This window comes from Globicephala melas, chromosome 15 (assembly GCF_963455315.2).
Source record: "Globicephala melas chromosome 15, mGloMel1.2, whole genome shotgun sequence".
Classification (NCBI taxonomy): Eukaryota; Metazoa; Chordata; class Mammalia; order Artiodactyla; family Delphinidae; genus Globicephala; species Globicephala melas.
Window position 1 is genome coordinate 3,780,940 of NC_083328.1, and position 13,576 is coordinate 3,794,515.

A 13,576-nucleotide genomic window follows, 5' to 3' on the forward strand; every position below is an offset into this window, starting at 1 on the left:
GGGCCTCCCTTGGCTCCAGGGGGCTCCACACGGAACAGTGGGCTCAGTTCAACAAACATTCCCTAGGACATCACTTGCTCTGAGCCTCTGCAGCTGCGGCACATTCAGATGGGCAGTGACCGGGCGAGACCCAGGGCAGCCTAGAGCCTTACCAGGCTTCCTCTGGGAGAGCAGGGCTGGGGCTACGGGTCTAGGAAGCAGCTGTGACAGGACGCAGCACTGGCCGCTCACTGTGGACGGACGCTGAAGCCCAGGCAGGAGTCAGTGCAGGCGGGCGCAGGAGGGCCAGGCTCAGGGAGGGACGGGGACACAGGGGACGTGCACCCAAGATGCCTGTGTATCTTGGAGAATCTAGGAGGCGCAGGGAAGCCGGTCGCACGGGGCCGCGATGTGAGCCAAGCCTGAGCTTGCAGCTGGCGCGTCTGGGAGCGAACTGGGGGCGGAGACAGAGACTCGGGGAGGAAACCCAGGCCGACTGTTAAAAAGTCACATGAGCTAGGGGCAGCGGGACACAGCCTTCCTCCCGGGGCCCTTACCCCAGCCTGCCAACAGCCCACACCTCAACACACTGACCACGGCCTGGTGCAGCGGGGCAGCCTCAGGGCCTGACCCACAGGTGAGGCCCTTGGCTCAATCCTGGGCTCTGTCTGGGCAGCCCAAGTCCAGAGTTCCAACCAAAATGCCGCAAATAGCAACTCTCCAAAATCTCAGGAAGGAGTCCAATGGCAAAATATGCCAGGGACAAACGGAAATGTAACCAATCAGCCGAGTTCTGGAAAGATATTCAACTTTACTAATAGTTAAAACACACCATTCCTCCCTACTGAACTTAACGACGATTGTTTGGGTTTCCTTTAGTAACATTAAAATACGATTCTGAGGAGTCTAGAACAAAACAGACTGCAAACAAGCATATAAACTCTTTACCTACCTAAGAAGTCACAAAGGCATTCAATGTCGAGACCACAGGAATGCCAGGGCCCTAGTTGCCATCTGTCACACTCAGTCACTCAGTCACTCACTTACCAAACACCTACTATGCGCTAGGTACTGGGAACACTGAACTAGGTGAAGTAAGGCACGGTTACCTCCCTCAAGGACCTGGAATTGAAAGTTTAAAGCTAATTTATTCGTAGGAATCTATTCTTAGAAAATGACTCAAAGTATCAGTGAGGCCGCAACGCATGAAAGTATTCAAAGTAACTTCCTAAACACAAAAACATCAGAGAAGGGAAAACTAAAATGCCACGAGGGAACGGCTAACTGAGCTACGGTGCACGCTCTGGACAAAACACCAAAGACCATTAAAAATGATACTTATAAAAAGTTGGCAAAAGCAAGAGCCCACCCACAAGGGAAAAACACAAGGCCCGAGATCACAGTGCACTGGAGGCTCTGCAGATCAAACGGGAAAATGCATCTGCGGAAAGAGCTCCAAGCGTTCAGGGTGGTGGAAAAAATCTAATGGTCCCTTTTCTTCTTTCTCCTCTCCTGCATTTTACACATTTTTCTATGTGTGACAGAAAAAGCAATAAATTTTAAACAGCAGCCACAGCCCACAAGGGGGATAAAGGACAAACAGTACCAGGAAGGTGGGGGAGAGGGGTGCAGAAGGCAGATAGAAGCAGTGAGCAAAGGTGGGGAGGTGAAGGGGGAAGAAAAGGTGAGGGGTGGGGGTGGGACCCGGGACCCACCTTTGACGTTGCTCAGAGACAGGGAACGCTCCTGGTCCGCCAGCCCAGGCACCAGCCGGCCACTGCCACTGTCCTTCTGCCGGGCCACGGCCACCGCAATGCCCACGGGTGGGTGTCGCACCTCTGCCTCACCCTGGGCACCGGAGCCCTCGCGTCCGAAGGCTTTGGCGCTCTCGGGCCTCTCCGGGTCCCGCTTCAGCTGCCGGCCCCCAGCCGCTGCAGGGCCCGCGGGGTGCGGGAGGCGGGCCTGGGCGCGTGGGGCAGCCGTGGGAGCGGGCTCGGGCTTCATGGTGCCCAGGCCTCCGAAGGGGCTCTTCTTCCCACAGCCGCCGGGACGCACGGCCACGGCCTCGCGGGCAAAGCTGCCGCTGTATTTGATGAGGCTCTGCATGGCCGAGGCCTCTCCCGGCCCGTGGGCCGCGGCGTGCAGGTCGGCGCCCGGCCTGGCGCAGGTGGCCCCGGCGCGGGGCAACGCGCCCCCGGGGTCCAGGTAGGCCTTCTTGGAGGCGGCGGCAGCGGCAGCCTCCTCCTCGGCACGGCTGGCGTGGTGGTGCTGCGCGGCCAGCACGGCCATCTGCGTCGTGGCGAAGTTGCCCAGCTCGAAGGGTTTCCATTTGTGCTCAGGGCCGGCGGGCGGGGGCGGCCGCCCTGGCTCTAGGCCGAAAAGCTTGGCTGCCTGCTGGGAGGCGGAGGCGACAGCGGGGCCGCGCGGGGCGCGCTCGCACGGCCGGGGCTCGGCCTCGGGCTTGAGCAGCTCCTTGGCGGGGAGGTAGGCCCGGGGGTCCGGGGAGGAGCGCGCGGCCCGCGCCGGTGGGGCCTCGGCGGGCGGCGGCCGCTTGAGCGAGCGGATCACGGAGCTCTTCTCGCGGAGGCTCTCGGGTCGGTCCGGGGGGGGCCTTGGAGAGCCGGGCGGGGCCTGCAGGACGCCGGGCCTGCCTGCCTCGCGCTCCCGGGTCCGGGCGTCACGCGCCTGCGACGCGATCTGGATGGGCCCTGGGCGCTCGTCAAAGGCCTCCACGGAAGGCACGAAGGTGGGCGCCACCACACGGTGCTCACGGCCCGCCTCACGCGCGGCCGCCACGGGGAAGATGGTGTAGACGCCGGCGGGGGCGGGCTGCGGTGCGGCGAAGGCCCCGGAGGCGGCGGGGGGCGCAGGCGGGCCCTTGCTTACGGGCGGCGGCGGGAGCGGCGAGGGGCAGGGGCAAGGCCCCGGCAGCAGGGCCTCTGCGCGCCGCAGCCGTGCGCTCTCGTCCTGGCGCGCAGTCTCCTTAGAGCCGCGGGCCGCCTCGGCCACCAGTGCGGGGAGCCCCACGTCCCCCGCGCCATTGCAGAGGCTCAGCGCCGGTGGTGGCAGCGGCGGCGGGTTCTTGCCCTTGGACTCGGTGGTGGCCGTGCCCGGTGCCCGCGGGGGCCCGGGCTCGGCCAGGAAGGGCGACAGGCGCTCCGGGAGGCGCGGGGGCCCGCGGTCCTGGCGGCCCTCCGCCCGCGCCTCTTGGGTCAGGTCCACCACGCCGCGGGGCCCCGCTGCCTCTTCGCGGGCCCGCGGGTCCTTCTTGCCGAACAGTGGGGGCGGCTCCCCGCCGCGGCCCATCCGGTCCTTGGCTGGACCTTCCCGAGAAGAGCCTTTGGTCGAGGCGCCCGACGAGTGGCCGCCTGGGGTCCTGGAGGAGGGCGCATGAGAGTGCAGGGCACCCGGAGCTCCAGGGGCGGGCAGGTAGAAGCCGTCTGCAGAAAAGAAAGAGCGCAGCCCGTGAGCGAGTGCCCCCTCTGCCGGGGGAGAGGGAAGGGAGGCCCCAAAGGGTGCCCTAGACCCCAGGGCAAGGAGGAGGGCCATGCACAGCGCAGCCCCAGGAGAGGGCAGGCTCTGGAAATGGATAAAACCAAGCTGAAAGCCCGCCCTGGCCACCTACTAACCTTTCTGAGCCTCAGTTTTCTCATCTGTTTAAGGGGGAGAGGCCAGAATTAAGAGCTACCCAGAGGGCCCAACAGGATTAGATGAGGGCCGGACAACTAGAAGGTTCCAGGAGGCTATGGGTGGGCCCAGAAAGCCTGTGGGGGCCCTTGGGGGCTGGGGGCTTGGGAAACACAGCTGAGATGCTGCCTGGAGTACTGGGTAGTGGTCCCTCCCAACCTCATTCCGCAGCTCCCCCCAGTCTCCCCACTCCTGCCCTCTGACCTTTCTGGGTATCGAAAATGCTGGGCTGGCCCAGCTGGCTGAGGAGGGGGCTCCCGCTGCTGGGGGGCTCCAGGTGGTTCAGGTGGAGGTAGGATGGGTACAGCCCGCTGGGCAGGTGGGAGAAGCCTGCAAGAGAGAAAAGAAGCCAGCTGGGACACCTCATGCCTCCCACCGGGAGCTTCCTTCCACCCTCTCTGCTTCTTGGAAATAACGTGTCTTGGCTGTCAGCCCCCTGGTGCTGGGAGCCCTGAGGTCTACCACCAGCTCCCACAGCAAGGATTACCCCCTCCCAATCCTGGCACTCCAGTCCCTGGCAGCCCCCAGGGGCTAGGGCTCTCCAATTCCCCAGGAAGAGAATCAAATTGGACCCAGTGCAGGGCAATGAGGATGATGAAGATAGATGGCAGTTCTAATCACAGACCAAACCCTTTCAACTGCTTTGCCTTTGTTATTTAAATTTCAAAGGAAAATAACCTGTGAGGCAAATACTCTTAATATCCCCATTTTACAGATGAGAAAACTGAGGCTCAGAGAGGCCCACTTGCCCGGGGTCCCCCAGCAGAGGAGCCTAGCTCTGAACTGAGGTCACCAGAACTCTTAACCTCAGCCCAACATGGACCCAGTTGAGTGGTTTACTGGCTTAACTTCTCTGCTGTGTGACGCCAAGCAGGTCTCTTGCCTTCTCTGAACTTCAGCCTACCCAGCATCTCCAGCTGCTGGGTCTCCCAGGCAGGTGCTTCTACGAAAGAATTCCTCCTGCCAGGGGTCCTCCTAACTTCCCACAACCCCCTCCACCCCACCAGTGATGCCCCAGAACCAGGGCCTTACAGGGTGCAGAAGACAGGAAATGGAGGCCACAGAGAAAGAAACAAGAGGCCTGAAAGAGTACACAAGGAATGGAGGCCCAAGAGCCATTCACCAGGGCCCGGAAGGCCAGACAGGTGAGCAGGTGCCGGGGCAATGGAGGAGGATCCTGCCTCTCCTCCTGGGCGGTGGGTCCTACAGGACCTCAGACCCACTGGTGATCCATCCCTGAGGGACTTGGGTCCCCCATGCCCCCCAGTCACTCCCTCTGAGGCCAGAGATGCAGGACCCGTCCCTGGCCACACTGGGCGCACATCTTCACCCACAGCCCCACAGGACAATTACATTAACAACAATCACAAGACGATAAGGAACACCTGATACATGTTATCTCGCTTCATCACTGAAACAACACTCCTAGGTAGGCACTGGTTCCCGCTGCCTTCTCATCTGTAAGATGGGCATAATAGTCCCTCCTCACGGCCTGTTCTGAGGGTAAAGTGAGCTCAAGTATGCAGTTCTTTGCGCATAGGAAGGACACTGCATTGTTTCCTATCGTTACTATTATTACCGGTATCTGCCGGCAAAGGAGAAAAGGGAGTCAGGCTGATGCCAAACGGGCGCCAGAGGCAGCCTCTGCCCTTCAGGCCCCTCGAGCACCCCCGCTCTGGGCTGGTGGAAACGGGAGGCTCAGATGGGACCACAGCCCGGAAGGACTGCCCGCCATCCCAGACCTAGAGGCAGGATCGCCCCTCCGTGCGGGGCACACACAAGTCAGGACAAGGACGGAAGCACTCGGTGACAACTGGCACAGAGAGGAAGTAGGGAGACAGTGGGCGGCGAAAGGCCCAGGAGAGCCTGAACCCGCAACAGGCGCCCGACTCGGGAGCACCCCAGGGCACCCAGGAGGCAGCAGGAGCGAGCGAGCACCCAGCATCTAAACTCCACCGGAGCCCAAGGTGGAGGATGAACTCAGAGTCCCCCAGGCCCATTCCTTCACTGACAGAGGGGAAACTGAGGCTCCACGGAGGCCCAGGATTTGCTCTGGGCTGGCAGGAAGCCAAGCCGGCAGACCTCCCCACAGTTAGGGGCGTCACCGCAGAACAGCAACAAGAGAGCCCAATGGCACCTGGTCCCACTGCTCCCACAATGACAATCACTGACGAGCTGACTGCATTGAGGAGACAGCGGACAGCAGAACAAACCAGACCCTGCCCTCAGAGCTCACTGGTGGGGAAACAGGTACCTCATGAAAAAGCACACAGAAGAATGTGTCATCACAAGTGGGAGGTGGAACCGGGGTGGGGTGGGGGGCGTGTTTGAGCCAAGCCCTGGAGGAGGAACAGGAGATAGCCAGTGAGCTGCGGTGCGGGGCTGCAAGTGGAGGGAACAGCACGTGTAAAGGCCCTGGGACAGCGCCAAGAGGGAGCGCTGAGCATCTGAAGAACAGCAGGGAGGCTGGATGACCAGAGCTGGGCCCCGCAGGCCACCGCATGGAGGAGTGACCATGGAGACAGAGGGGAGGCGGCAGACTTGAGAAGTGCTGGGGACAGCGGCCCAGCGCCCTCGGCCCGCCCGCCTGGCTCGCTCCTTACCTTCGTGGGCATGGGCAGCCCACAGCTGCACCATGGGCAGGTTGCTGGGGGTGGGGGAGCGGAAGGAGAGGTCAGAGGGCAGGGGCACCGGGCTCCCATGGGATGAGGCCGAGGGCCCCATCCCGCTGGCCACAAAGCTGCCCAAGAAGGCCTCGCCTGCAGAAAGAAGGGGGGCTGTCAGGCAGCCACCAGGCCGCCGCCGCCCAGCCCACCGCCCCGAGATCCCCGCCTCTCCCTGCTTCTCGAGGCTGACACTGGCAGGGAGACCAATCAAACCTCCTCCGCCCAGCCCCACCCCAGCCCCTTGGACTCAGGACCACCCTGGGTCAACTCAGCCAGACTCAGGGCTTGAGAAAACCACCCAGTAAGAGCCCAGATGCCTCCAGGGCACCCGACACTGGCAGAAGGGCGTTACCATCCCCAGACCAGAGGGGGTATGGTTCTCCCCACCTGCACCCGAAAGCTGAGGCTCGGTGCGGGGCAGGGGCCTCCGGAGGCCACAGAGTGACGAGGTGGAAGGGGGCTCAGGTTCTGAGAGCTGGAGAATGGCCTCCAAGGACCCCAAGGCAGCCCTGGACAGGCCCGGACCAACCCCTCAGCCAACCCTTTGCGGGAGGAACCATGTGCCCATTTAACGGATGAGGAAGCTGAGGCTCAGAGACGGGAAGTGCCTGATCCCACAGCCGGTGACCGGGGGCTCTGGATGCAGCCCAGCAGCCTGTCCCAGAACTCCAGGGAATTAGCAAGTGAATCAGGGAATGAATGAGAGCAGTGGACAAGGGACGCCTGTCCCTTCAGAGAGCAGAGCTCCTCCTACTGGGGTCCCTCACATGGGGGTGTGGGGGCCACTGATGCCAGGAAGGACAACCAGCTAAGGCCTGGGTGGAAGCGCACCCGCCCCTGCCACGCCCCATGTGGCCAGGCCCCCACCGCAGGGGTGTGTCCTCCCTCCTGCCATCCAGGGGTGCTGCCCCTAAGCTCCACGTGCCCGTCCTTCAGGGCAAGACGCTGGCAGGCCCCCAGCTCACAGGCCGGGGGAGGCCTAGGAGACCTGGGCCGGGGGGGGGCTCCCCTTCCCTGGCCTCTTGTTTGCTTGTCAGCAAAATGGGGATAATAATAACGCCTCCCTTGAGAATCGCAGTGAAGGAAGCAGCTCGCATTTAACAATAATAATCACAATAAACGGCAGCAGCGCCCGTTCACTGGAAGGCACCAGCTCGGGCCACCGAGGTAAGAGCTCCCCGGGTGCCCCTCAGGTAACCTCTCTAAGCCCCTGTGATGCAGGTGCCGTTTGCAGCGGCCCAGAGTGACAGGCCGCTGGGGGTCACAGACAACGTGTAACTCGGGTGCCCAGAGGGCCCCAGCCCGGCCCTCAGGGGGCTCGCAGACGCCCACCCACACCCTCTGAGTCCCCCCTCCACGCAGGGCCTACAGACCCGCCCTCACCACCTCCCCGGGGGCACAGGAGGCCCAAACGTCCCCCCAGGCCCTTCAGGGCGCACACAAGGGCAGAGCCTCCTCCCTGTCGCCCAGAGTGGGGCCGGCATCAGGTGGAGCGACGGGAGGACACCTGGCACCACGTGGCATCACCACCACCCCACGTCCGGGCCCCCCATCCCCTCCCCACCAGCCCCCTCACCGGACTCCAGTGCCAAGCCCTCGGGACCCAGGGCCATGGTGGCCGGTCAGTCGGCCCATGCAGCCCCAGCCCGGGCAGCGGGGCCTCCGGGCCGCCAGGCCCCAGGCTTCCTCCTCTGCGGGCGGCGGGTGGCCGGCTCCGGAAGCGGCAGCCAGGGGTTTGCGCAAGGGCTTACATCAGCCGCGGGCTCTTCCTGCCCTGGGCCTGCCCCTGCCCGGGCTTGTGAAACCCGCCCAGCGGCACCCCAGGTCCGGATGCTGCCAACAGCTCCCGCCTGCCACGGGGCTCAACGGTGCCCGAACTCCCTCCCCCGGGCCCGGCGGGCAGGCCTGGGCCCTCCGAGAGCAGCGGTGTGCAGCTCCGTTAAACGGGCGTGCCAGCCCCCTCACCGCCAGGCCCAGGACAGTGGCGTTTATTTGCACAACTTCACTGTCCCCACCCGCTCCCCTGATGAGGCTCCTGAGGCAGCGGAGGGGCAGGGCTCAGACGCATGAGATAAACCCCCGGTTGCTGGGACTCCCTTCCCCCTGGCGGAGGGGCAGGGCTCAGACACACGAGATAAACCCCTGGTTGCTGGGACTCCCTTCCCCCTGGCCCCTCCGCTCATTCCCACCTCGGGGCCTTCCCTGGGCCTCAGAGAATCCCTCCTCCCAGGACGACGTGGAAATGTAGACCTGTGTCCCCCAGGAGCGGAGTCGGCCTCCCCCGCAGTGCCCAGGGCCTGGAACACAGCAGGCATCAGCTCTTGGCCTAAGTGACTGCACTGTGTCTGATCCTCTCAGGGCAAAAGCAGATGGACACATGTCAGGATGAGGAGAGAAGGCAAGCACAGCTCCCGACACCTGAGGACGCATGTGCCACTCCCGCCGTCCTGCCTGGTCCCCCTAGGGTGGAAGACAAGCAGCTGACCCCCCGACCCCGCCCCACCGGCATCTCCGGACTGCTTCTGAGCTCCACACCCCCGCATCCCCCCCACCCTGGAGTACCTGGAGCTCTCCTCAGGGTCTAGGGACACATCCTCCACTCACACCCACCCCTGGGGACACAGCGGTGGCCTCCTGGGTTCACAGAGAAGGGTGGAGGCCTCCGGGCTCTGGGGGGCAGTGACAGTCCAGCCAGAGCCCACCGCCTTTCCCTAGACTTGGCTGGAAGTCCTCCAGCACAGCCTGGGGTGGGAGAGGTCTCCATCCCTCTCAACACAGACTGAGGTCAAGGCCCGGCCCTCCTTCCCTGGTCCCAGGCCGCCCCCTGGTGACCAGAGGCCTCCATGCCACCTGCCCACCCGCGCGAGTATCTCACTCCACAACTGTCCAAGCCTAGGGCACACAATGAACCCGTAATAAGGTACCACTGTTCATAATTAGAAAGGGGGACCTAACCCAACTTCAACAGACACCGGGCTTCACACGGAGACGCTCACGGAATCTTCCCACAGGCCTTTCATGGGGCACAGAGGACAATCCCAAAGCCACACAGCCCTGGCCCAGGGGCAGAGCCAGGGCTGACCCGGAGCCCAGCCGTGCAGCCCACACCCCTCCTACAGGGTAGCCACTCGAGGGCCACCAGGATCCCCCGTGGGAAAACGTTCCCACCGGCCTGCCCGCCATCCTGGACAGACCAAAACCTGGTGAATCAAAGACACCTGTTCCAGATATTCGCTGGACACTCCAGGAGCCACTGGGCACTTGAAACGTGGGGCTGGTGAGACTGAGGAGCCGCATCTTCAATCTTATTAAATTTTAATTAATTTAGACTTAATTTAGCCACAGTCTGGATGGAAGGCTCCTCCCTGCTGGAAACCGGAGCAGGGCAGGGACAGGACCTCTGACAGGCCAGGCCCCCACCATGGACAGAGGTGCGACAGAGGCGGGGGTCCCCAGGGGACAGTGGAAATCAAACCCTGGCCCCAACGCCCACGGTTCCCTGAGTCTGAGTTACTGCACTGCCCCAGGCTGAAGAGTAGGAGAACAGCAATCTCTCCCCTCCAGGTGGACACAGATTAAATGAACTCACGTCCCTGAAACGCCTTCATGAAGGGCCTCCTTCTTTATGGCTACGTGACCTGGGGGTTGAAGAAGCCCAGCAACTGCTCCAGGTCAGGGTCCAAGTGGGACTATCACCTCTACCCAAATTCCATCTGTCCTTCCTTAAAATAAAACTTTTAATTCTGACACTAGAGAGAGCTGGTGGTTGCCCATGATGAATGCACTAACTACCACGGAAAGGCATGCTTTCAGATAATTCATTGCGCGTTGTGTGAATTTCACCTCAATTTAAAAAAAAAAACACACACAAAAAAACACGTAAGCTCCTCTCTCTGCCTGTGAATCCAACACTGCATCTCTCCCTGACCTCGCTGCCCAGGGCGCCCCAGGGCCCAGAGGTTTCCGGGCTGGCACCTTCCCGTCCTGGCTCACCCTCCCACAGCCCTGGGAGTGAAGGAATCTTGTTACCCCCATTTTACAGACTAAGAAACTGAGGCTCAGAGAGACTGTCTGGCATCACCGGGCCGGGGCAACCAAGTCGCTCAGCTGGTGCTACAAGCACACTGCACAGCAAGGCCTCAGCTCAGGCATCCCAGCACGCCAGGCCCTTGGCTCCAGACCGGCCACTGTCCCTCAGACCCTGAGTGAGGGAACCCCCTCACGCAGGGCCTGGCCCTCGAAGGCGCTTGGAAAATGGTTTTCCCCTTCTCCGGTCCCAGTGAGAGAGGAAGGATGCCCCCGGGGCAAGAAAGGAGGTTCCGAGGCCTGGCTATGGGGCAACGTGCCGTGCCCCTGCCACTGCCCGGGGGAGAGGGCCAGGTCCCTCTGGGAATGTAAGCAGCAGGGAGCTGGGCATGGGCCCCCCCACTCCACCCAGCCTTGGCACCCCCCACCCCGCCTGTGCCCCTCCAGGACTGAGCTAACAGGCCCTCCCAAGCTGGGACCCGCCAACATCCCAGGCCCTCCCACCCCATGCACTGCATCTCAGGAACACAGCAGAGAGCCGTGAGTTTGGGGGTGCAGGCCAGCCTGTTCTCAGCCATCGCCACCTCCTTCATCCACACTGAGAACACAGGAAGGGCTTCAGGGCTCTGCCGACTCCCAGGCTGGCCAAGGTCACCAGGAGGCAGAACTCTCGAATCCTGAAAAGGTGTTTGCTTCCTTCCTTCCTCCCCTCACTGCTCAGGCAGGGCTCCCAGCTGCTGGGGGCTGGGGAATGAGGCCCTTCCGGATGAACCCCACAGGGGGCTGCACAACGCTCACCTGCTGGTCCCTAGAGTGGGCAACGGTGAGGCCGCCTTAGCCGGTCAGTGGAACCTTGCCTCTGTAATGGATGGAGTCACTGGGCTCCTTCTAGAAACTGCCTATATAATAGATACCTGAAGTCCTCGCTGGTGGGAGAGGGGAGGGGGACTTGGATGAGATCATGGTGGGTACAAAGGTCTGGTAAACAATGAAGGACTCACAGGACTTTATCACAGGCTTGGGCAGGCGGGAATACGGGACAGCACAGCCCCACGGGCTGCACCCCAGGGCCTTTGCACCTCAGCCTGGAATCCATTCCTCCCTCCAGATACTGCAAGTTATCTGTATACTCCCGTCTGTATATACCTCACTCCCTTCTCTTGCAGCCCAGGTGACAGGGAACGAATGTGGCCTTCCGTCACCAGGGCCCCATAAACTGCAACCTGCCCCACCCCCACCCCCTTTCCTGACTTTTTTCCACCGTGCTTATCACCACTTATCAGACCATATACACATTAGCTCCTCCTTTATTGTAGTTCCTTGCTTATTGTCCCTCTCCACCCACTGGAACAGGAGTAGGCAAGATTCTTCTTGAAAGGGCCAGGTAATAAATACTTTAGGCGTCACAGGCCTATTCTGCCTGCCTGACAATACTTAAAACTACTGCGCTTTGTCCCAGTGAAACTATTTACAAAAAACAGGAGATGGGCCAGATTCGGAGGCAGTTTGCAGACCCCTGCCTTACAGTGTATGTTTACACCATCCCCAGTGCCCCCTGTGTACCTACACTGTACACAGTAGGTGCTCGATTAATATTTATGGATGGGAGGGATGGGCAAGGTCACGATCAGTTAGAACTCGATGAAGGACGAAGAGGAGCCTTTCCTGGGCCCTACTTCACAGCCAGCGTAGGGCTTCAAGGCTTCACTTCATGCTGTCTCTAATCCAACCACCCCCATGCCACCCTCCCCACAAACTACCCACCCCCACCATCAACTCTGGGAGGGAGAGATTCTTGTCCATTTTACGGATGAGGAAACTGAGGCTCTGACTCCAGAACTACACTTTTTCACTCAGCCACAGCACCTGGACTCGAGACCCTGTTTTCATCTCTTCACTCCCGAAGACCCCTCCACAACCAAACAAGAGACAAATGTGTTTTCCCTTCCTATTTGAAAATGTTTTGGCCTCGCAAAGGAACTGCATTCCTTAAGAAGCCACCAAAGGCTATCAGAGCATCTCATCAGCATGAGCAGATCAGGGTTATCACCCAAGAAAAGAGCCCATTCTAGCCCAGAGCACAGACATGTGACTTGGCCGTTTCCATGACAGCCACTGAAAATAGTCCGAGGACCCTCCGGATAAAATGACCTTCAGACTCCCATCCATCCCAAGATTTCTGTAACATCTAAGCCAGAGCAGGGGTTAATGCCCTGTCTCCTAAAGAAAGGGCCTTATCGTTCAATCAGAATCCCAGGCAATTCACAAATGAAGAACAGTAAATAATGACCAAATTCAGGAAAAAGTTAGTATCGCAAACAAGTACCGAGACAGGATGATGTCATTTTCATCTATCAAATCAGCATATTTTTAGTTTGATTGTGGGGGGGGGGTCTGTGGAGCAGCAGAGGGAGGGTGAGGACACAGCCAACCCATCCCCGGCTTTTGGAAAGCAAGTCAGCAAGCTGGCAAAGCCCAGACCCACTTCTGGGGGTCCCCCTCAAGGAAATCACCTTTGTGGGCAAACATGTACTTCTTAGGATGCTCGCTGCAGCCAAATGATGGAGAGATTTAATGCAATCCCAATCCAAACCCCAGTAGGGGCCAAGGTTGGGGGAGGGGGAGGGGCTGTGAAAATTGACAAACTGTCTCTAAAAGTTACATAGGAATTGAAAGTCGGGTGAAAAATAGACGAGATTTTTGCACACCCATGTTCATAGCAGCGTTATTCCCATTCACAACAGCGAAGAGATGGCAGCAACCCAAGGGTCCACTGGATAAACAAAATGCGGTCTATCTTTATGCTATGAAATATCATTCAGCCTTAAAAAGAAAGGACATTCTGACCCCTGACCCAACATGGATGAACCCTGAAGACAGGATGCTAAGCAAAGTAAGCCAGACACAGGTCACATATTGTTATGATGGTACTTCTAGGAGGCCCCTGGAGGAGCCAGAGTCATAGAGACAGGAAGTAGAGGGTGGGGGCTGGGGGAGGGGGATGGAGGTTAGTGCTTCATGGGGACAGAGTTTCAGTTCGGAGGATGGAAATGTTCTGGAGATGACGGTGGTGACTGTTAATGGTGGTGACTTGACTGATAATGTCAATGTACTTTATGCCACTGAACTGTACACGTAAAAATGGTGACAGTGGCAAACTTACATGTATTGTACTAGTTAAAAGAAACAGTTATATAGAAACACAGAAAAGCAAGAAT

General features: G+C 60.2%; 1 protein-coding gene across 3 annotated transcripts in view; it reads right to left on the bottom strand.

The window, feature by feature from the left end:
- The window catches only part of TNRC18 (trinucleotide repeat containing 18), an 81,489-nt gene that overhangs the window by 55,727 nt on the left and 12,186 nt on the right, over positions 1-13,576 (bottom strand). The window contains exons 2-4 of one of the 3 annotated variants that reach the window (XM_030846571.2): positions 6,270-6,425; positions 3,871-3,996; positions 1,695-3,419 (exon numbers count right to left, since the gene is read on the bottom strand). In XM_030846571.2, the coding sequence (XP_030702431.2) occupies positions 1,695-3,419; positions 3,871-3,996; positions 6,270-6,425 (2,007 nt within the window). The remainder of the gene's footprint in view (positions 1-1,694; positions 3,420-3,870; positions 3,997-6,269; positions 6,426-13,576) is intronic. The other 2 variants (XM_030846575.2, XM_030846577.2) reach the window with 2 other exon arrangements.